The 24,394-nt window shown below is 40.1% G+C and overlaps 1 protein-coding gene across 4 annotated transcripts; it reads left to right on the top strand.

Moving 5' to 3' along the window:
- Nucleotides 1-700: 700 nt before the first annotated feature.
- Nucleotides 701-24,030, top strand: adam23b (ADAM metallopeptidase domain 23b). Of its 4 annotated transcripts, XR_015713149.1 has the most exons (27): nt 701-879; nt 1,120-1,334; nt 3,228-3,304; nt 7,040-7,103; nt 9,220-9,302; nt 9,388-9,451; nt 11,011-11,083; nt 11,214-11,281; nt 11,348-11,413; nt 11,473-11,541; nt 11,605-11,771; nt 11,940-12,024; nt 12,098-12,185; nt 13,145-13,196; nt 13,892-13,991; nt 14,063-14,134; nt 14,205-14,291; nt 15,366-15,446; nt 15,534-15,584; nt 15,656-15,719; nt 15,790-15,895; nt 16,533-16,652; nt 16,750-16,918; nt 17,600-17,711; nt 17,916-18,006; nt 19,940-20,030; nt 22,494-22,561. XR_015713149.1 is itself a non-coding variant. In XM_087803478.1 (26 exons), exons 1-26 carry the CDS (start codon nt 804-806, stop codon nt 22,537-22,539), a joined length of 2,346 nt encoding a protein of 781 aa, XP_087659604.1. In that variant the 5' UTR covers nt 701-803; the 3' UTR covers nt 22,540-24,030. The 4 variants fall into 4 exon arrangements, 3 of the variants coding, with proteins under 3 accessions (XP_087659604.1, XP_087659605.1, XP_087659606.1); XM_087803478.1 differs by lacking the exon at nt 17,916-18,006 and having other exon boundaries at nt 22,494-24,030; XM_087803479.1 differs by lacking the exon at nt 19,940-20,030 and having other exon boundaries at nt 22,494-24,030.
- Nucleotides 24,031-24,394: the final 364 nt, after the last annotated feature.

The following is a 24,394-nucleotide window of genomic DNA, read 5'->3' as shown; positions in this document are numbered from 1 at the left end:
CATTAGTTTCCTATCTCTATCTCAACTTGATTCTTTCAGTCGACAAGCAAATTAAATGTCAGTGGAAGACACTCGACTGATTAAAATAATAATGAAATAAAAATACAAAAAGTAAAATTGAAGTGACTAAAACTTACTTACTTACATGTTGTATTGGTAATATGCTTTTACCTGAAGAAGTGTGTTTAACTCATACGCACAGGAGCATGTTTTGTTTTTCTTTTATTTCTTTTCTTTTCCCAATGGATAACTTGATATATCCGAGTGAGTCAATGTGACAACACTAGTCAGGCCTATATTTAAATGTTAGATTAAACTACAAAAAGTTCAAAACATATCAGAGAAATTGATGGTGATGTTTTACAGTGCACTTGTATATGTTTGTGTTATATCTGTTTAGTTTGCCTGCTGTAGTCCGAGTCACACACAGATGCTCCTGGAGGAGTGTGTGTTTCATAAATCACATGAGTTTGTGGAGTGAGATGTCTTCTCCTCGTGCACCTTTTAAAAAAGCCCCTCGATGGCTCCATTTGTCTCCTGATGATGGAGAGGAGGACATCTTTGAGGAGGAGTCTGCTCGTTGACCTCCACTATCTGGCTGGCCACCGCCTTCCTGCTGCTCCCCCTCCTCTCCTTCTCCTCCTCCCTCCTCCTCCTCCCTCCCTCCTCTTCTCAGCAGCTACTGCAGCAGAAGAACCGGATCCGCGGAGAACAGCTCCTCTCGCTCGGCACGATGGGCCGCCAGCTTCTCACCACCTTGACGTGTCGATCTTGAGATATATTCCAGCTCTCAAATATGAATCATGCATCTGATATTTGCGGCCACTTTGCTCGTCAGCATCTTCTCGCCTTGGATTCTTCCATCTCAAGCGTCGTCCGGTACGTACCCGACCTTCGTGGTTTTTTTCTCCTCGCAAAAACCATCGCGGTGCACGATCGTGCGCGTCAGTTGTGTCACGAAAGCCGTGCACGTAGCTGATAAGAGTTGGGTTTTTTCAAACGTGACGTGGAGGGGAGCTGGAGTGTTGCAGTGATGCTGCTTCTCTCTCATGAATAAAGCATGACAGCCGGCTGTGTTTGTGGAGCTGCTCAGTGTTTCATGTCAGGGTTTGCTCTCAGTTTCTCCAGGAGAGGAGGAGGACAAGGTTGAGAGGGACGCAGGGGCTCGGCCGGAGCAACAGGCGACTGCAGCAGCAGCACCTGGAACAGACAACACAACACAGGCGCTGGAGCATGTGATCACATACCCCTCACGCCTGATCTACTACCTCAATGAGGACGCAGAGAGCACCTACCATGACCTGGACACCCGGTTGAAGACCACACCGGACCAGGTGAGCTGCCGAATGGAGTGCACCACTGGTGCTGGACATTTTGTGACTGTGTGTGTGTGTGTGTGTGTGTGTGTGTGTGTGTGTGTGTGTGTGTGTGTGTGTGTGTGTGTGTGTGTGTGTGTGTGTGTGTGTGTGTGTGTGTGTGTGTGTGTGTGTGTGTGTGTGTGTGTGTGTGTGTGTGTGTGTGTGTGAGAGAGAGAGACATTTGAGTCTACACACATTTACTGTCAGGGAAACAACTGTAATAGTGGTGGAGTCAGGACTGCAGACTGTTACTTGTCCAAGTCTGCCTCTCTTACCTTTGACTCTGGCTTTTACAAATATTTTAAACTCTTCAGTCCAAACAGGGAGCAGAATAAACTGCACATGAGTCAAGTATTACGCAGACTTCTCAGTACAATAACTCCTGAATTTTTGGACCTTAAAAAGGAAAAATGTTTTTAGGAAGCAGAAAATAAGAGCTTGGTATTTATATATATTAAACATGGGCATGTTAGCTATTTCAGTTCATTGAGAGAGCGTGAGAAAAAGAGAGTGCAATGTTGGAAAACAAGCGAGTTGTGGTGTGAATATTGAGGTAGAAAGTAAGTCTGAGTGATATTATGATGGTTATAAAAAAAAACTTTCTTAAAGTTACAGTATATTAGTTTCAGTTCAGGAGTCCTACCACAGCAGCTAAAACACCTGGACACTGTCAAAAATAACAACCCAAGAGTGAAATTTTCCTTTTGAAAATTAGTAAAATAGTTCAAATTCATATCTTACTTTGATTATTCCTGTCTGTTATACTTCTTACCATGTTATATAGTTGAAAATAACTTGATATATTATAGAAACAAACAAAAGCACTTATGAAACAGCCTTTTTCATACTACTATAGTAAGTAAGTAAAGCCAAATATATTTTATTCATAAAATAATTAAAACCACGCATTTGTCCTTGTGTAGGACAGTTGACACCCAAAAATCGTATCCATAGTTGAGAAGGAACCATTGACACAAGACAAACTGGAACAGTCTGCAGTCCTGACTCCACCATGTGAAGAAAAGAAAAACATTGAAAACTTGCTATATTTGATGATCATGAATAAATGTAGCTGGTTTTGTCCTGAATGTGACGGAGCTGGTGTTGAACGAAAAACAAAGGCATATGAGACAGAGTGGATGACTTTGGGTTTTTTTGCAGTATCAATTAACACGATCAGGGTTATCATTTATATTCAGAAGTATTTTTTTTGTTTTTTTAATATGTGTAAATAACACAAAAGATTTTTTTTTCATGATGGAGACCAGAATTAAATCTGATTCAGTCAAATCTGGAGCAGTACCAGAGCCAGATTTAGGACATCTCAGGTTCATGTGTATGTTGTATTAAAAGATATTATATAAATATAATATCCTCCATATATGCAAAATATACGCAAAAAAAATAAAATTTATGACTCCAAAACTGCCATGTGTTGAAAGAATAATATTCTTGATGGTGTTTATTTTGTTGTAATATTTTGGCTCAACCTGTGTTCTGAAAATCGTGGTTAGACTTCCAGAACATGTTGTTTCTCTGTTGAAATAGCAAGGCAACGAAAAAAGATTCTGAATTTAGAACAAAGGATGTTTTTGAGCTGCAGATTTATTCGTCTCCTCAAGAAGAGATAAATGTACTCGCTCTTGCTAACTCAGAAATCACGAACGAGCTAGAGGAGCAGTCGGTTCACTTCCTGGTCACGGTCATGGTGCCCTTGAAAGACGAAACGCAGTCAACCCCAGAATCCTCACTCAGGAACATTTGCATGGAATGATTTGATGTATATCGGGTGTGCGAGGTTGTGCTTGTGAGTCTCCGGTTTTGTCAACACTTTTCACTGTAACACAAACAAATGTCTCTCCTTCTCAGGCCATTCATCTTGCTCAAGCTAGCTTTCAGTTGGAGGCGTTCGGCACAAGATTCGTTCTGGATTTGACATTGAACAAGTAAGGCATCAACGTCATGCATGTGGTTGTTATGTTGTCATCCCCGACGAACCTTGAGAAATGAGTAATGATAATTGGAAAAAAAAAAAGACGGTTGTTTATGTCAAGTTAGTGTAGATCCTGCTTTTGTGTGTTTGCTCAGTTCAAGCATTGCTTTCCAAGCACTCCGCTTTCCTCCCAAGTCAAGAGAAAACAAAAAGAAAGCACTCGGATAGCGTAAACCAGTATAAAGCTGCTCATTAACACCAACTTGTTTGGCACATTATCTACACAGATAAAAACCTTTTTTTTAGCATTTGAAATATTTCAAAGAGCTAAATAGCAGAGAAGTTCTGGAACTGGCTACAACTCTCTGGTCACAGGGTTGGATGCATTCTTCAAATTATTTGCGGTTCCAAAACACCACCAAAACCTATGAATAAATCTATCTTGGAAAATTATTAAATGTTTTTTTATTTTTGCGAACACAAACTTTCTTACATAAACACAACTTTCCTACCGCCTCCTTGGCAGAGGTCCTTGATGGGTGACTCTAGATGGTCCAGATCCGAGTTTAGGAAACCTTCATGGCGTTTAAGATCAGACTGATCACAGTGATCCGTTGTAAGGCTCAGGACACTTGATGGTATTGATCCAGCTCCTCCACCGAGTCGCCGGTCTACACGTGTAAGAGCTTAAGGTCCATCTGGACGAGGACTAATTGAATCTCATGTGCATTTCTAATCATCAGGTTAACGTGCATCACCGTGGACATCAACATAAACCCTAAACTGTCCTGTTGAGCTCTTTATGATATTGCATCTGAATCCTGGATGCCACTGCGATACTTTTTATTCTTATGTAATCCCAGAGAAAAAGCCCCTGTGTTGAGATATCTGGAGATTGACTCATCACACAGACGTACGTTACCTAAACTTCTATTTGTAACCTGTACAAAAAATACGATCGGAGAAGGCAGCAGCTACTAGAATCCACTGCACCTCTGCTGGAAATATCTGAAGGGAAAACAACGTACATGGACAGATTTGAGCTGTGAACATTACTTGAGATGTCACCGTTTTTTTATCGTTAAAGAAAATAAAGAACATTTAATTTTGAACTATAAGGGTCATGCATGGATGCTAGTTTCAAACCATTGCTAGATGCTGCCCTTGTTCTTCTCTAAATGTAAATAATTATTATTTTCATCTGTTAAATGCCTTTTCTAGATCAGATCCCGTTTTCAATGAAACCTTCTAAACTTAGATAATATCTACCACAGCTTGATTAAACATCCTAAAGTACAACTGTTATGATATCTTTTATTACTCAGAAGAGATCACTTGAACACTGACTGCTCATTTAAATTATGCATATTCTTCGGAGACGTCAGGAGGACTAGAGGAAGACGGATAGACCTTTTTTTTTTTTTCTTCCAGCAGGTTCAGCTTGACTAAAAGTGTATTGAAGGATACTTTAAATCAGTGCTTTAGACATGAGACGCCACTTCAGGTCTCAGTTCCTGCTGTAGGACGTGTGTCAGATGTATTTTGTGCCAGAACAGAGTTTTATGTTCTGCTGGCTCATCTATATTTAGACGGATCAGTCAAGTGTCACTTCCTCTTCATGAGCTGGAGTTGGTAAACAGAATTTGAAAACCGGAACCTTTTAGGTTCTTTTGAATCAGATGTGATGCGTACATCAGTTTGTTTGCTGCGCTCAGCATCTTTCTTTGTCTGCATTTTATATTCACGCATGCACAGACGGACATCGGAGGTCTGGCCCAGAGAGATAAACTCATGCTTTGTTACAGACCGAACATGTCTGTGGTGACGTGAATGCCACAAAAACCACTAACGTGTGTCCTGTCCTGATAGAGGTTAGTTTATCGAGGTCAAGAAATTCTTTTTTTTTAATGTTTCAAAGTACAAAATGACCAAAAAAAAAAAAATGAATGCAAAACATAATAATAAAAATGGAGAAACAGTCTGAAAAAATATCCTTTAGAGAAAAAATGATCTCTTTAGAATCCTTTGACCCTAACTTTCCATACATACTCAGCTTCCAAAACCCATTTTAGTGTTCTTATTTTTTTTTTGTCTAATTGCTAATGTTTGTAACATTATGGTACCAAGGTATGATCTACTTTTTTCACAGCCACAACTAGTATGTAATACGAACATCTCTGCATATTAAAATCAACACAGTAATCTAAATATAACAATAGAACATTTAAATGTAACCCTTGTGTTGCCTCTGTGTCAAGGTGAAGGACCACACAAGGGATACCTTAAATGCATTTGTTAACCAGGGTTAAGAAGTCACAGATCAACACAGAATACCAAGATATATATGAAATATAAAATTAATGCTTTTTTCATTGCGATTAATCAGATTGATTCCAAAATAAACCTTAAAATAATCCAGTTGATGAGGCCTGACGATACAGCATCAGCTGTACAGTAGATGTCACTCTTGCTTTATAATTCGTTGGCTCTGATCTACTAATTCAATGAAACCTGGAATCATTTTCACACTGAGACTGTCATCTAGTGGTCTTTTATACTGTATTGTGATACAGCATCAGCTGCCTCATGAAGCCTCATCACTACTTTGAACCCATTTGTAGCAGTTTGTCTTAGCAGTTGTTTAATTAAGGAGTAATCATATCTGTTGCTATCATAAACTACTAAATGAAAGTGGTTAAAATAATATGAACATATAAATGAAGGTTATTTAATCTTGATTAATCCAAAATAATCCGGGTAACATGTGATTCGTCTGATTTAAAAATACATTTGACAAATTTTACTGTAACTAAAGAGCCTTTTTATTAAACAAATATAGCTTTTTTTGTAGATACACGCTAAATCCCACAAAAAAAAATCCACCAGCGACGCCCTTCTTTGTCTGCGTCTGCTCACTCAGCTTCTCTATTTAGAAAGTTTCTCCTGCTGGAGGTTGAAGTGGCAGGTTCTCACAGCTTCTTATCTCACGACAGGACTTGAAAATTAGATCTGATCTAGCGCCAGACTGCAGTTTGTCGGTCCTCCCACTCCCCCGGCCGCTCCTTCGTCTCGCTGCTGCATCGTGCCTTGTGGGGACGCAGCAAACCTCGGGGCGGGACGCTCTTCCTACAGCGTCCTTTTAAACAGGCACCCTTAAAGAAGCCTTTATCGCTTCACGTTTCACTGCCAACGATGCACGGTTGCTAAAAATAGACGCTCATTTAGGGATCTGAGCGCCGACCATCATAATGGTGCACTTCCTGCATGCTGCTGAGCATCACTCACCACTGTCACACACACCCGGTGTCAAACCCATTTCATCTGCTGGACCGGTGCTTTATTTGATCCGTCCGGGGGAAGGGATGATTTGCAGCCGTACGAAAGGTTGACAATGAAGCAGCTTTGAAAGATTGAGAGGCTCTGATCTGAAGGTGAAGTCAAGGCCTCCACATCTGCATTTTATTTATTTAAACAAACCCTGTTTGGTCCAAGCCTTCCTGTGGTTATTAATTATCCACGCAGCGAGTGCATCATATGCTTCCTGTGGCACCATTTATCACCTCCGTTGCACTTTTGAGGCGTCATGAGATTCTTTGTGCGGGCTAATCCCGGCACAGTGGGGATCAGGCTTTATTTCACTGCTAATGCGGCTGTCATTGTTGTCCTAGAGCCAGACGTGTCAGTCAAACAATGCTGTTAGTACTCAAGTAAGTCCCAAAAATCTCATCCTCCTATCTGTCTCTTTCAGTGATTTGTTGTCTTCAGATTATGTCGAAATCCACCACGAGGGCGGAAAGCCTGTCCTGTCCAAGGTAAGGTGTTATTTTGGAGATGCTTTAAGCTCTTGGTTGAGTGTTGAAATTCACTTTTCTCCTCCTTGGTACTTAGAACACTCACACACATTTGGTCCGTGGCCGAGAACAGTACATCTGTTTTTTTCTCAATTATGCCAAACTGTTAAAATAAAGTCTCGGCCGCGAGTCAAAAAATGATGTTTTTGGCATGATTTTATTTTGAATCAAAAATACATAAAATTGGATTCAAACCTGCTCCCAATTTTCTCTCTTAACCCCTTCTACCTTCATCAAGTTTCTGGGAGATCCTAGGATGAATTTAAGATTTCCACTTGCTAGAAAACGGTCTGTCAAACAGAGGTAAAAATGTCAAAAGGATTGGAGGAGATCTACAGTAATTTTGCACCAACTATCTTTTCAAAGCTCCTGTGGTCCACATTAAAAAATTTGGCGGACCAGATTTGGCCCCCCTGGGTGTAGTTGTGAGTGGTCTCTCATTGTGTGGGGGTTGAGTTTGAACTCTAGTTTCCGCCCAGAGACCAAGAACATGCTGAGAGTGGTTGAATAGTTAATGTTCTTTGGTTCCCTCCCTCCCTCTTTTCCTTCTTGGTTTTACACGATCCTTTCCAGGGTGTCCCCCTGCTTCTCATTTAAAATAATTTAATTTCATCATTCTTAAAGGGGGATGGGTATTGAAGTAAATGTGTGCCATCGGACTTTGAATGTGAATTTCTAACACTGAATTTCTTTACACTGAATTCTTTAACAAATTAACATTTAATTTTTGCATTGAATTAATTTTCATTTAATTTTTATACACTGAATTAATTTTAATTGTTTTTTTTAATACATTGAATTAATTTTCATTTAATTTTTTATACACTGAATTCATTTTAATTGTTTTTTAATACATTGAATTAATTTTCACTCCATTTAGCATTGAAAGAAATAACTTAGTTATTAAGTTCTGATGGTTTTTCAAACTCAAAGTTTGATTTTGATGGCACACATTTACTTCCATAGATGGGTTTTATTTACCACTTTATGTTTAAATAAAAAGAATGATGTTGATTAATTTTAACTTATAATCGTGATCCATAGATTATTTTTTATAGATTATTTTTTTACATGTTGAAAATACATGAAATGTAGCATACATTTATTTATAATTGACTGGTTTGGTACTTTTTTAAATGTAATTACGATTTTCTCTCCGCAGCTAACACTGTTAGCAATCAGCTAAGCTAGCAACTATAGCATGCAATCAAAAATTTCCTTCACTTTAAAACGGAGTTACAAAATATATATATATATATATATATGATGTTATCTATCATGTGTTACAGGGCTTCAAGATTAATCTTGCCTATCCTACCATCAAAATGAATAAATATTGTAAATTATGTAGGAGAGTCACGAGTGATGTCATTTTCTATCTATTACATAATTTGTAATAGTATATCGCAGAGGCTGGCTCAGAAAAACAACGATTTTGTAACAGCGTGTTTTGTTTAGTATAGCGGCAAGATCAATATAAAACTTATATCACAAATAATACTTAAATATTAGTTTTAAAACAGAATTAATTTAAATTTTATTGAAAAACCTTTTGGAAATAATTATATTTATGTCTTTCCAGACAAGTTTGCCACATAAAAAATGGCTCCAAATGTTTATATTTTTAAACACGCATCTGGCAAGATAAAGACTCTTGAGCTGAACGTGGGCGTCAAGTTGGAGCTCTCTGATGGTCTCTCATGCAAACATCCACAAACATACTGTATTTCGACGCGTGTTCGTCAGACACGAGCCTCAGTGGGAGGATGAAAACTGCTGCCACAGACAGGAAGTCAGCATGAGAGACAGAACACGTCGTGCAGCAGCAGGAACAGATGGAGCAGGTAGAGCTGCAGCTGCTGATTCAGGCAGAGGTTGGCCGGGCTGGGCCGACTGCCGCTGAATCAGCAGGCCTCTGCAGCCTCCTGCCGGAGCCTGGGTCATGTGACCGGGCGATGGGGAGGGAATTTTAAAAAAAAGCACTCTGCAGTGTGGGAAGAGTGAGACAATGTCCTCCGCTCACCCTGATAGCTGAGTCACGTCATCGTGTCAACACCTCAAGTGTCTTCTCCTGCAGGGCGGCGAGCACTGCTACTACCACGGCCAGGTGAGGGGGAACCAGGAGTCCCACGCGGCTCTGTCCACGTGCAATGGGCTGCAGTACGTCCCCGTCAAAGAAACGTCTTCACATAGTTAACGCGACATTGACCTGTTATTGAGCAGCTCTTCTCTCTCTGCCCGGCAGCGGGATGTTCGACGATGGAGTCCATGTCTATCTAATCGAGCCGCTGCAACAGAGCCATCCCATGGTAAGTGGGTTTGGTCCCCCGTAATCACATTATGCAGCATGTGAATGTTTTCTCCTCCATCGCCACAGAAATACTGAGCGGCAGCAACTGTTCTCACTCAGACATGTCGTGACAGAACAGGCTGGTGCTGAGACCGAAAACCTCCCTGACACGAGCCGCCATGATGTGTGGAATACATCTGAGTGTCATTACTCTTTCTCTTCTTTCACGCTCTTCTCTGTCTTCATTTTCATCTTCTCTTCTTCACCTCATCCTCTGCATTCTCCTTCTTCATCTCAACATTTCCTTTTAGCCTTACCTTTGGTAACTTTATCTTACAATTACACTTTCTTATTCTCTTTTTCTCTTTCATTTTTTCTACTAAAAAATTCCTTCTCTTGATCTTTTTACTTCTACTTCACCATGTTTTTCACCTTCCTCTCTCCCTACCCCTTCTTGTCAACCTTTTCCTTCTTCTCATTCTTCTTAACCTTTTTCTTCTACCATTTATTACCTTGTTTTTTCATTTAGTCAATTTCTCTTTAAAGTCTTCCGTACCAATGCATTTGTTCTCCCTCATGTTTGATCTGCTTATTCTTTACTTACGCTTTCTTTTATTCTTTATCTTTATTTTTATCTTTTACTCGTCCTTTACTTTGCTCTTGCTTTGTTCCTTCAATTTATTCATTTTTAAATTTCTTGTTCACATCCTCCTGTTTGTCCTCTTCACCATCTTCTTCTCATATGTATTCTTTTCCTCCTCTTATCTCTTTCCTTTTTTCCTTTTGTTTTAGTCTAATTTTTTGTTGCTTTCCGTTTTTTTCACCCCTTTTTTTCTGTGTCTTTGTCTCCTTTGTCTTCTTTCCACTTTTTCAACTTCGTCTTTGTTTTTGTCCCCACTCCCTCATTGTCCTTCTCTCCATCTTTTTACTTCTATTTCATATTATACTCCTTTTTTTCTTAACATTTTCATTTATCTCAGTCTTGTACATTGATTTTCCTTCTCTTCTTCATGGTCTTCCTATCCTTCTTCATCCTTCACTTTCTTCTTTATTCCTCACTCCCTCCTTTCCTTCTTCTTTATCTTCATTTTTATTTATTCCTCATCATTAACTTTGCTCTTGCTTTCTAAATACTTTTCTTCTTAATATTTTGCATCTTCTTACCCTTCCTTTTTTCTTTTTGTGTCTTCTTTTACCATTACTACCTTTTCATCTCCTTCTCACCATCATTTATCCTCCTTCTTAATCCTAATTTTACTTTATCATCTTCTCTCTTCCATCGTTTTCATCTTACACTTATTATTTTCCTGCTGTTGTCTCCCCCTTCCTAATCTTTTAATCATTATCTCCCTTTTGTTTTGTGTTTGTCACCCTATTGTACCTTTTTTCCATTTTTCCTCTTCAATTTCTTTTAATCACCCCATTCTTCAATTTCCTCATCACTCTTCATATTCATCACCACATTTTAATTATTTGCAAAGCGGGAGATAGAAGTGATGCCGTCATGTAAAAACACATTTAAAACAAAGGTTGTTTTTTGTTTGTTCGCTCTTCAATCTCCTCTCACTTTCCCCGCAGGACTCGGCTGCTCGACCACATGTACTCAAAAGAAGCACTTCTCTTCAGTGGAATAACAATCTGGTGGAAGAATGTGAGCGTTTCCATCATCTTAAGAAGCGATTGCTCTTTTTCACGTGTGAAGAAACTCAAATACGATTCTAAAGTGTTATAAAGTGAACCTGAGCTTCATGTGCGAGGAATGACCGAGTGTGTGTTTGTAGTGGAGGACGATCAGCTCTTCTCGGACGTGGACAACTTGTCTTGGCTGAAGCGAAGGAAAAAACGAGCGGTAAGTTCCTGCCGTGGTCCTCTCTTGCTCGACTGAAGGTGTCTTCAACCCACCTCTGATGTGCAGATGCCTCGCAGTGTTTTTGAGGAGATGAAGTATCTGGAGGTGATGATCGTCAGCGACCACAGCATGGTACGTCTTGAAAGTCTTCATCTTTAAGCTTAAATTCATTCTCTGATACATGTCAACAGTTTAAAAGACACAAGATGAAGCAGCACACCAGGAATTTCGCCAAGTCGGTGGTGAACATAGTGGACGCTGTGAGTCACAGAGACGTCCCTCAGTGTCATCACGTCCACCTGACTTAACTCCCTCAACAACAGGTCTTCAAAGAACAGCTTCACACTCGTGTGGTCCTGGTGGCTGTGGAGATCTGGTCGGAAAGGGACCAGATTCCCATCAGCGTGAAACCTCTGGAGATGCTGCGAGACTTCGCAAAGTACCGTCAGCAGAGCATCAAACAGCACGCGGACGCCGTCCACCTCTTCACGTAAGTTTGGTGTTTTTTTATGATCAGAGCGTTAATTTATTCATCATTTAAACTACGATTATCTGCCACTCTTCACACTCCCACTCAGATGTCCTCACTCACTGTCTGTGAGCGGGAAAGGTGTGAACAAATCCGTCGTCCACTCATTTAAAATCTTCTGTCGTGTAGAAGCGTGACCTTCCACTACCGCAGGAGCGGCGCTGCGTATTTCGGGGGCATGTGCTCCTTGAGCCGCGGAGTCGGTGTCAACGAGGTAAACCGTAAACCGGAAAAAATGGAGTCTGTGTGTTTCAGTTGGTGGTGATCATGCTTCTCTCATTCCCCAGTACGGCACCACATGGCCCATGGTGGGGTCTTTATCGCAGAGTCTGGCTCAGAACCTGGGGATCCAATGGGACCCGGCATCAAAAAGAAGTGAGTCAGGAGTCCACACATATTACTGTTGTAACGAGGAGTCGTAGGTTCAATTCGATTCAATTCAATTCAATTTTATTCAAAGTGTCTTATCATAACAAAGTTATCTCAAGACACCTTACAGTTGAAATAAGACTATAGTTGATTAAGGAAAAATAGATCCCAGCAATTCAACAAAGAGCAAGAAACAAAACTCTGTACAGTGAGCTGTACAGTGAGCTATGGCGAGGAAAAACTTCCTTTTAGAAGGCAGAAACCTCGAGCGGAACCAGACTCATTGTTGACGGCCTGCCGCTTTGACCGGAGGTTGATTCCTGTATGCGGGCTCAGCTCTTTCACCAAATGCCCGTCACTTGAGAACAAGATCGTGAGCTAGTTAAGCTCCTTTACCTGGGGATAGATTTCGTTTTGGTGGTGCCAGACTTTTATATTCGATAAATGTGTTTCGGAAGTCAAAAGTTTTTTCAACTTTGAAATATATTTAGTGATGTTTGGATCTTTTCTTTTTCATTTTTCTGGAGAAAGGGGATTTTTTTTTTACTTCATTCATTAACTAAATGTCCATTCTTTAAGCTTTATTTTGTTTCTTTTTCTTTATGTTTGAGACAACAATTTGTTGTTTCTTTTAACATCATACATTATTTTTAATATATACATATATTTAAATTATGTAGTTAGTTTTATGAAAATATTTTCCCTTTTTGTGTGAATCCAGGATATTTGTGCAAAACGTGCAAAACTCATAACTCTAATTTTTTCGTTTGTTTGTTCTTTGAAAAAAATAGTTGAATTCATTTTTAAATCGGGTTCTTAAAGGGGTGAGAAATCCGACGGAGGAGGGCAAACAGGGTGATCATCTTCCAGAGCTTCTTGTTTTGTTTTTGTAAATTGCTAACATATTTCAAGACAAAAACACATTATTCCATAAAAAACAGTTTGAAACCCTAATCTGTTTACAGAGGAGTGTGGCTGTACCGACTCTTGGACCGGCTGCATCATGGAGGACACTGGGTAAATGGGTCCATGTATTATCACATATAAGAGATATTCTTAAAGGAATATCATCCAATTTGTTTTTCATAAGATGACGTATCAGACTGAAAGCTACATGGTTTAAAATGTTTTTCAACACATTATAACATAGATAAAAATATTTGGTAAGTCTTAAATAAAATGGTCAAAAAGTGTTCTTAAAAAGTACAAAAAAGCGAAATCAGATACAAATCAAACTCCAAACAATGGGCTTCTTGTGAATCACACCAGAAGCGCATTTATTTTCCATAATCGGCATAATCTCAAAACCACAGTCCAATTTCAACTGGCAAATTTTAACATTAACATCTCTGTGGTTAGTTTTAAAATACAGACTTTCAAATTTAATCGTGTCGGATTTTCTTTGAGTTTTGGAAGATTCCAGATTCATTTTGACATTTATAATCTCCATTTACTGGAAAACAGAGTTTGAAGAACTGTCACTTTAATATCCACTTTGGAGGTCAAATAGTTTGGCTTCTTTTAATGAGTACTGAATTTGATCTTGAACCCCAAATACTTTGACATGGACCACATAAAATTGGCTCAATATGAGCTGGGTTTGACACATCCTTCAGCTTGTAAGATCAGACAATATATATCAATGAAAGCACATTTAAATATTCAAGGGAATTAACTGTAAATCCTCTGACAACCTGACTGATGTTCTGCAGCGTCCAGCACTCTCGCAAATTCTCTAAATGCAGCATCACAGACTACAAAGAGTTCCTGCTGAAAGGTGGAGGCTCGTGTCTGTTCAACCGGCCGACGAAGGTGAGGGAGCGACTGTTCTCATCCCCGTCATCCCGTTGAATCACAAACTGTTTTGTGGCTCATTTTTGCAGCTGTTTGAGGCCACAGTGTGTGGGAATGGATTCGTGGAAGTGGGAGAGGAGTGCGACTGCGGAGCCCAAACGGTGAGAACTCCTGACTCACTGGTCTCAGGTGTGCATGGTATGGTTCATGATGGTCTCCTCTTGTGTTTAGGAGTGCTATAAGGAGTGCTGCAAGAAGTGTTCGCTTGCCAACGGCGCCCACTGCAGTGACGGGCCCTGCTGCAACGGCACATGCCTGGTATCAGCTCACACTCTTATGGAACTGCTGCTGAATGCTAAATGCTAACAATGTTACAACCTGCAAAGTGCAAGATTGAGTATTTTCAAGGGCTTTCACAATAGAGGTTTTTCCAATAACAATAAAAATAGGATTCATGTATAGGTTATATAATATCGCTTACAAAATTATATTCAATGATCAGAACAGTATTATGTCATTCACATTTATTTTATTCACTTTTCTTTTCATATATTACATATTAAGCCTGTTTCTTTATATATAACTTTATTTACATTATTATTTTGTAACCTAAACTTTGTTTGCAGACTCTAAACCCATTTTCTCCATTATTACATTTCAAAATCAAAACATTCTTCTTTTCGGATTTCATTTAACTTTTTAGATAATTAATAATAATAACTAATAATAACATAATTTCAAACAACATTAACAGTTAAACACAAATAATAGTTTTAGAATTAAGATAGTATCCACACAGTTAGATGTCAAAATAAAAATAAAAAATGTAGGAAGAAAATCCAAGAACTGGCAGGCGATGAAGTAGGTCTGACTTACACAGTTGCTTTCTGGTACTTTGTTCTTCTTATAGGTACATTTAACTAAATCAGTTGGATTGTTTTAAATAACATATTAAGTCAATGCTATTCAATTTACAGCCCAAACCGTTCCTTCAAGCAAATCTAACCAACCCGTAACCTGTTAACCCATAATAAATGATTAAACCATATCCACAATATACTATCAATGTATTTGTATTTTATCTTTCATTTTTGAGTTCAACAAAAATAATAGTACAGAGTATACAGGTTCAGGTATAGGTATGGTGTTAGTGTTGCCTCATAGTTTTTTTGTCAAAATAAGAATTTTCAAAAGATTTCTTTATAAATGTGTATATTTTTTCCTGCACCAGTAGGTCATATGAAGTTTAGTTTAAAGCCATACTTAAGCCCTGAGGCAGACCTACCTGTGCAAATAAAGTGTTTGACTTTGAATGGATGATGTTTCTCAAGACTACGTTTGTGTACATTAGCTGGAAAGGGTCATTTTTTGGTCTGTCCTCCTTTCCTCTAGTTCTACCCTCGGGGCTACAGTTGCCGCTACGCCGTCAACGACTGTGACATCTCGGAAACCTGCTCCGGAGACTCTGGACAGGTCACCATGTGTATCACTACATTGTTTTTTAGGTGTAGCTGTTGTCCTCGAAAGATTTTCTAGACATGTTTGTGTGTTCGTTCACAGTGCCCTCCCAACCTTCACAAGCAAGACGGCTATTTCTGCCAGGTCAACCAGGTAAACACGGCTCCATGAATTATTCAAATAGGTCCTGAAACGCCTTAACTGTGTGGTGCTCGCTCTAACAGGGTCGCTGCTACAGTGGAGAGTGTAAGACCAGAGAGAATCAGTGCAAATACATCTGGGGGTCAAGTAAGAAACAACAAGAAACAATCATTTTAAGTCGAAAGCTTTGTGTTTATCGGTATTGTCATTTAATCAGAGGCTTCAGACTCTGAGAAATTCTGCTACGAGAAACTGAACACCGAAGGAACAGAGAAGGGAAACTGTGGAAGAGAAGGAGAGAAATGGCTCCCTTGCAGCAAACAGTGAGTGGATTAAGTTAGTGTTTTAAGGGCGCAGCAAATAGCAACCACGCTTTTATCCTACCTTTTTTAGTGATGGCTGATGTTCAGGTTTTATTGATACTGATCCAAAAGCTGTACAAGTGATCGATTGACAAGGTTTTAAGATACAGTGTCTTCATTATTAAAGGCCTCCCGATCAATCCAAATGGAAACTCACGTCACATTTCTACAGCACCTCCCAGTGTAGACAGTAGACTGGAAGCACTTGCGATATTTTGTGTCTCTTGTGGGTGTAGCATGTTAGCCTCAAGCTTCTGCTACAAGCTAACAAGCAGGATGGACATTATAGACTAGCAGTATGGAGGTGTTTGGCTTTATTTAAGTGTGTCTTGTTGGAGGAAGATGAAGATGAAGACAACTGAGCACTAGTCGCTACTTTAAAACGGATTCACATTTTTGCCTATAACTCTAAAAAGGAAATGATTACTCTGAAAATAATCCTAACCAATAGTCCACATGAGGGTGCGTAGAAAATTAGTTTGAATCTTGAGTGATCTATCCCGATAAGGATAGGTAGGTAGGTTTCTAAAATTTGTAAAAGACCCAGTAATTATTATTTGTGTGTAAAGTTAGTCTTTCCTTCTCATATTTCCAACAGCGATGTATTCTGCGGTTACCTTTTGTGTGCCAATATCGGACGTAACCCCAGAATAGGAATCATGAAAGGGGAAATCACACCCACAACCTTTAACCATCAAGGCAGACTGGTTGACTGCAGGTAAGTTCCAATGTCCTGGCCATGATTTTTTTCCCATGCTATACATCGCCTGTTTGAAAGCAATCATTTTAATCTGATGCTTTGATTTCCTTCACAGTGGTGGTCACGTCCTTTTGGATGACGAGACAGATTTAGGATACATAGATGATGGGACTCCATGTGGGCCGTCAATGATGTGCCTTGACCGCAAGTGTCTGTCCATTCAGTCCCTTAATATGAGCACTTGCCCGACTGGACCTAATGGACAGGTGTGCTCTGCCCACGGGGTGAGTTCAGGTGTCAAGCTAGAATTCGTGATGATGTGGTGACGATAAAGGATTAGAAATCTTAAAGAAAATAATTTGATCAAACTTGTAATAGTTCCTTCCTAAACTGAGCAACGAGCTATATTATTTAAGGTAAAACTAAAGGTAAATGATACATTTTGACCAAGGTACAAAGCCAATACAAATATAATTAAAGATTACATTTAAAGATATCTTTAATATGGAGATTTTTTTATATTTTATCTTGTTACTTGTCAGCAACATGTATATCCAGAAGTGAAATTTGATATTGTAAATATGTCAAATTGTCCACATATACCATCTAACTTTGATTATTTATTGCCTTTTTACCACATTATAAAATGTAAACTAAACATATCCTTTTTGCATTTAAAGCAATCGAAAGATTGCATATTGAAGATGTTCCAAAAGTACATTTTTTGTCACGATACTGCAGTCCTAAAATCAACCCAGGTGACATTTTTATAATTGTCCTCACAAAGGGGTTATATCAGAACCTGCTTGCGTCGATTTTTTGTGGAGCTCGGCACTTGCGATCAATATCGGCCTACACTCAAAATGACTGTGGCTGCTGGGAAAAAGGATGCTTAAAATAATCTGGAGGAGTCAGCATTTTTATTTCAGTTGCTGCATTTACTCATCTGCCTCTCTTCCTTTCAGGTGTGCAACAACGAAGCAACGTGCACATGTGACTCCACCTGGGCCGGGACAGATTGTAGCATGCCTGATCCACCGAAGCAGCCTGAGCCCACTCAGGATGAAGGACCCAAGGGTTGGTTTCCTTTACTCCAGTGTCATGTGATGACGGCAGCCAGTCTTTGCATGATTTCAAAGAACTACTGTGACATAGACCGATGCAATTTCTCAGTTTTGGTGGAAGATGATTTCAGGTGGTGGGAGCCGTCGACAAAGAGAACCACAGTCTGCTGCTTGTCTCTGACAGGGTGGTATTAATGCTCCTTTTCCCTCTGCACAGTGAGCGTGGCCACTAACAGGCTGATAGGGGCAGTAGCAGGGACCATTCTGGCCCTGGGGGTGATTTTTGGAGGCACAGGGTGGGGAATAGAGTAAGCATTTTAACCCTTTACAGCTCTTCCTCTCATAGTGGTGCCTCAGTGTGCGGGCGGTCTCGTGAGCCGGCCTGAGCCCGTGTGTGCGTCCCGGTGGCTTTGTGTTTTCTTGTGTGTTGGTGATTATCATGTGATTGTCATGTGAATGGATGTTATAGGTGTTGTGCGACCGATTGATAGAGTAACCCCACCCCTTTCCCCTCCCTCCCGACTCTTTGCAACGTCCTGTTGTTTCCCATTTTCTTCATCCCTTCTCTTTCTCCCCTTGTTCCTTTTCTGTCGGTAATTATTAGTCGTCATGTGGTTGCTCCTGTGATCCTCTCCTTTCTGGGGCATGTGGGGCATTTAGATGGAAAACAGAGCAGAAACGTGTCCAGTTAATGACCTGGCCTACCAGGTCAGCTGAAGGCTGTGTGGTGACTGGACCCCTAACATCCTGCAGACCACATAAACACACTGTACAATTCCATTCTCTGCTTAAAGTGGCACTAGTGATCACATTTGATTTTCAACCTGAGACAGACATATAACATTTTATTTATTAAACTTGCGCGTTTAATAAAAACACTCCACCCTCTGTACGCAGAACCAATGAACTCTTAAGCCGGAGCACCTCACAATATGTGAGCACCCTTTGATACATATGTGGAATAAATGGATAGTTCGATTGATAGATAGATAAAACTTTATTGATCCCTTTGGAGGGCTCCTTCGGGAAATTGAATGGCCTCATTTCTAGCTTAGTCCCCATCGCCCTTCACTCTATGGGATGTGGCATCAGTGTGCGTTGTTTCTCTGCACACATCTCTATGTCTAACTGTGTGCCGGTCTAGGCAGATGGAAAGGTGGCAGAGCGATGGGTGATGTGCGAGATTGCCCCACTGAGCACAATAGGACTAGGCTACCAATTGGTAAATAGCCAAAAACCTCCTTCAATGCTCGTCCACTCACCTCCTGGCTGCATACTGATGCCAAATGCAGGCTGTCTTCTGTGTCGGGGTGTCCAAACAAATGCCAGGATGAACTCCTTTGGCTGTCATTCCTGGTCCTGCTCTGTAAGCCAATGTGTTTTGGGAAAGCCAGAGGAGACATGGTGATGTGCGAGGCTGCTGGTCTGTGTGTCTTCTTCTATGTTCAGTCTGACATTGGGTGCCCTTCTGAAAAAAACAACTTTTCCAGGTTTGGCAGTCAAAAACCATGCAGATGCCAAACCCAGTTTTGTGTTTTCAAAGCATGCCAGGATGAAGCCTCTACTATTCTTCAGCCAGCAAGGCCTCAATCCTGGCTTCCTTTTTATGCGATGGCATGACAGTCTGCTTCTTCTGTACAGACATCCATGTCGAACAGTTTCTGTCATTAGTCAACACACCCTGTCATACTTCCGCCTCCAGGTCATAGCCATAATAAAGTTAGATGGTGAGACTGCATTCCTGCCCTGGCAGATTTACCATTCCACACTTGAACCCCTTTCTATCCTGAAGCTTCTTGGCCATCTATTAGTGGTATTAAAACTGGTTACCAGTGGGCAACAAGTTCACACACCTAATCTCTTGCTTCCTGTTTTAACGAAAGATGAAAAATATTATTTTGTCTTCATACAGGAGTGCTTTCTTTACATACAGTATTTTCTTTTACCCAACAGGGTCAATCAAAACATCAGAACTGCGTATTATCGATTCAAAGAACGAATTATTTATTACAACTAGTGCTACTTTAACCATCCACACTGACACTGTCAAGACATCGTGATGATCATAACCCGAGCAGAGGAAACCAAAAGCATGCAGAAACACTTAGATCCGGTCATTGTACTGTACTATTATGGTATGTTTTCTGTTCCATGTAAGAACGTCTTGTAGTATAGCTCCATGTCATCAATACAGTAAGTGAGTGTAGAAACTCATGTCTTTTTCCCAATAACCCTTCACAGGTCCTAGTGCCACCAATCTTATAATAGGCTCCATCGCCGGAGCCATCCTGGTGGCTGCCATAGTGCTGGGGGGGACTGGATGGGGTTTTAAGTAAGCAACACACCGCATGTTTTTCCTATCGTTACTCAAGCATCCCTGCTGCTTCTAGACACTTCTAGAGTTTGAGCTCCTGCTACATGAAGTGGACCTCAGACCTGACAGTGCAGCGAGTAGTTTAGAAAAGAAGTGTATATGTGGACACTTGTCTTTGTCTTTTAATGGAGGGGAAACGAGGGCTTCCCCATGATGGTCGACTTCGGATTTGTAGCAGAACTTCAAACTGATTGGACGCGTAGAGCAACATGCTGGATGTGCATGTTAAGGATGGCCAAACGCCATGGCAAGATTATGTAGGTTCAGATCTGAACTTGATTGCTGTCTTGAGCAACAGGGGTGTCACAAGATAAACAACATATTAAGCTAAAAATTAATGAGAGTTGCAAAGCATGCCAGACAACAAGCATCATGGTTGATACAATCCTAAATTGAGAAAGATTTCTGCATGTGGATTGGGAGGACAGTTCAGAGCAGAAAAGCTGAACCAAAGCCTGAGTGACTTCATCACCAACCTCTTCTTTCCCTCTGGGGGGGGGGGGGAACTTGATGTGGTGAGGGGGACCATTAAAGATGCCAGGACTATTTGGTTGGAGCTTTTGTGCCATGGCTGGCTGCTTGGATGACCGAGCTTTAGAGCAGGGCAGGACTGTTGCCGACCTGCTGCCACAACAGCTGCCATTGCTGCCTGCTTCACTGACCCGGTACAGACACAGCGCATCACACTGCATGAGCCTCGCACAGCAATAGTGCCACCTTCCACTGGCTCACTATTGAAACTGGTGCATGAGAGAGTGACACAAGCCCCACAAAAAGCCACAGTACGGGGAGGTTATGCATCACTCCTGTTGTTTGTGTCGATGTCCCTCCGCTTCTGTGGTCATGGTCTCTTCTCTTCTTCCTCTAGGCTTTTAATTATTTCTTACCCTTTTCCTGATTTTGTTCTCTGTGACACTAATGTTTGTTCCATCAAGGCTGGTAATGAGACAGTCTTCATCATGTTGTTGCATGAACCGTTTATCTGTTGACAAATTTATATTCAAAACCTTGACAGAAGACTTAAAATGCTTAGTTGAAAAGCTAAGTTCTTACTGTAGATAATACATACATTTCACATGCTGAACTTTACAATAGCTGGCATTATTTGTCTGAACATGTCAGCTTTTTTTCTACAATTCATAAAAATTTAGATGTAATTTGTTTACGTTGGGCTTTGCTTAAAAGTCAAGCTAAGCTATCCACCTTCTATAGCCCAGACCCTCTGTCAACATGAGCCTTATCTGCACTTTATCTTTAACGGAATTACCTGCTATGTTTTTCACTGGCTTTTTTAGCAATGTACGCACTTGGGATGCTTTAGCACTAAACACAAATTACACCTTATCTATATTTATTATCGAAGAAGATTGAAACATTTAAGTATAAGTACGTATACTGGTAAAGTAAGTGAGGTACCTTAACTTTCTAAAACCCCCCTAGCTATGTTAGCATAGTTTTGAAGTTTCTACTTTACATAATTCTCCCTCGTCTAAAATCTCCGGAAACTAGAGGTAACGACAGCCATTATGATACAAAGGCTTTGGTTATATTAAACCGTTTTCAGTATTTTCAGTAGACTGGGCTGTAAATATTTAAATAAAAAGAGATTTTTGTAGAAACAGACAAATACTGATGAGTACAATACGTAGAGTTGAATTCAAGAAACACTTGAATCAACACATTTGTTGGCCTTTAAGATAGTTTTGCACAGGAGCCCCTGTTTGCCTGAGTTTTTAAAAAAAGCAACTTCAAATTAGTAAAAAAAAAGGCTACCGCTACATTTTTATTTATCAACTCAAGTTAACACGGTTTGACTGTGCTATAATTAGCAACATGATAACTGTTGCTATGTACATGATTTTTCGGTACTTCTCTCTAACATAAGCAACATGCTTACTTAGTTTAAGGAACCTTATCTACATAACATGTTTACATTATATGTCATATTTATATTATATTTATTAACCTGCTGTTTTGTTAGCAATGTTAGCCCTTGACTGGTTTTGTATTAAACAAAAACATTTTTTGTTTATTTAAGCATTTAATTAAGCAATTCAAATATCAAATGTAGACTCGATCAACGAGAGAATTTACCCACGTGTTTAAGAAAAAATGTTTTTCAGAAGCATGTTGAATAATCATTATCTGTAGCTTATGAGAAAATAAGAATATTTATGTGTGCCAACAGGTTTTTGAATATAAGTTTTAAATATAGTTGTTTTTGTATGCAAAACATGGAGCAGCTGTATCACCCTGAATCTTCATCATATTTAAAATGATATTATCTTGTGAAAACTACATCTAAGTTCACAGTATTCACTCTGAAGAAACAGTGGTTGAAATAGCTGCTCCAGGTTTCCATTGATGTATCCCAGAATTGACATACGTCTCTGCTAACTTCTGTTTCTGTCTCCTCATAAGAAATGTGAAGAAACGGCGGTACGACCCCAACGCCACAGCCATCTGACCCCAGGAGAGATGCCAATCACAGACAGACAACCTCCAGGCTTACTTAGTTGGCTAACTGACAGCTGGACTGCACTTACTGCTGCTGATTTTTGGCATTAGATTTACTTGAAAAAGACTTAGTGGACATTTTATGAAATCAAAACCGTAGTGACATTTAGAAATGCAGCCTTCTCCACATCACTTCACCCCTAGTTACCCACTCTGATATCTCTGGAATGACAGAGCTCCTCTACCATTTTTCCTCACCAGGCGCAGACGGGATCTACCGCTCTCGCGCTGACACGATTGTTCAAACAAATTGTGCTGCTTGCTGGCCCCTTTGGCATGAAGAGTCCTCACCGCAGGGCTCTGCATGGCTACGAAAGCTTTATATTGCAAAAAAGGAAACAGTACTTAAGGGTAATTGCAATAATCCTCATTTGCTCACATGGGGCGACTGATTCCAGATATACAAAAAAAAGAGTGCATGTCAGGATCCAGGGGGACACTGTGGTCCACCAATGAATGCACACACGGTCGATCTGTACATAGAGACGTTCAGGTTAAAAATCTACAGCATATTACATCAGATCAATTTTTGTTTTTATCTTCGCATGCTGTGTGGAGGGTGTTTTGGTTATTGGAGTAAAAAGAAAAAAGAAACACTGCGATTTTAATTTGGGCAAAAAGCAACACAGCCTGCTTCCAGATCTGCTGTGGTTTGAAGGATTAGCTGGTTAATTCTAGAGGAACTCAGACTGTCCGATTGAAAGTTGTGGTGTTGTAACAGCGACTCAAAAGCCAAAGAACCGAACACCCTGAACATATGGATGTTGTTGCACACAGAGCACTTTCTTCTCTGTCTGCAGCCAGTGGTGCCTCTCCTACTGCTGAGGGCAAACTGTTTGTCCACGCAGGCACTTAAAACCTGTCCATGCAGGTCTCACTCATCGACACCCGGCTTCGCCTTTGCTCTCATAAACTGGTAGAGTTCATGTTCGACTGGCAGCGCTGCATGCAATCACTATAATAGTGGGCTTATAATTCTATATGGGAGTCCCCCGAAATCTGCAAGAAGATATGCTTCAAACGATAGGTGCATGTGGACAACAGAACATTTAACTTTTATTTACTATGCAAAGAGAGATATTGCACAAATGGGTAATAATGCCATCGGTGTAGACATGAATGAAAAACAAAAGAAAAAAACAATCAGTTGAAATGTCTGGCCGCCCCCACGTCTTCACTGGTTCAATTCTAGAGAGCAGAACTCTTTTTTTTTCCATTTGATATTTTCTAACCACGAACACGATTTTGTGCCTGTACGCGTCAAGGCCCTGAACAGTGTCCTTGTGCAGGATTTGATTTCAAGTCCAGCTGAAAGTTGGTCCAAGTGCTTCCCGAGCACTGGTTTTGTTGTGATCCTTCATGTTGCTCATTGTCTAGTGTCCTCTCTCACTGCATCATGTACAGTTGGACCGATGATTAAACTACTGACAAATTTTAACAAGCGTCTTTGAATCCTTTGGGCTACAATAGCATTTATTGCCTAGAAATATTAGCAATCGGGGTTAATTTAGTACTAAAGCTAACTTAAACCCTCTATCTAAACTTTTATATTAAGGGGACTTATAATTTTATAATTTTGGATTTTTAAAATGTATTTCCACAATGTGTAAACTTGAGGTTTTCTACTTGAGATCTACCACTATTAAAACTTAGCAGCTACTTTATCATGTATGTGGTGCAACTTGACTCGCTCCAAGCTGGTCTGTTGATTCACCACCAGACTTCACCCAGAATGCAACAGATGCGCTGATCGCAGTTCTGGCAGATGATGCGGAGGACGGTATATAGAAGTTCAAGGTCAAGTT

This window comes from Callionymus lyra, chromosome 12 (assembly GCF_982586985.1).
Source record: "Callionymus lyra chromosome 12, fCalLyr1.hap1.1, whole genome shotgun sequence".
In the NCBI taxonomy this organism is placed as follows: Eukaryota; Metazoa; Chordata; class Actinopteri; order Syngnathiformes; family Callionymidae; genus Callionymus; species Callionymus lyra.
Note: the sequence above shows the minus strand (reverse complement) of the source record. Positions and strands in the feature narration are given on the sequence as shown.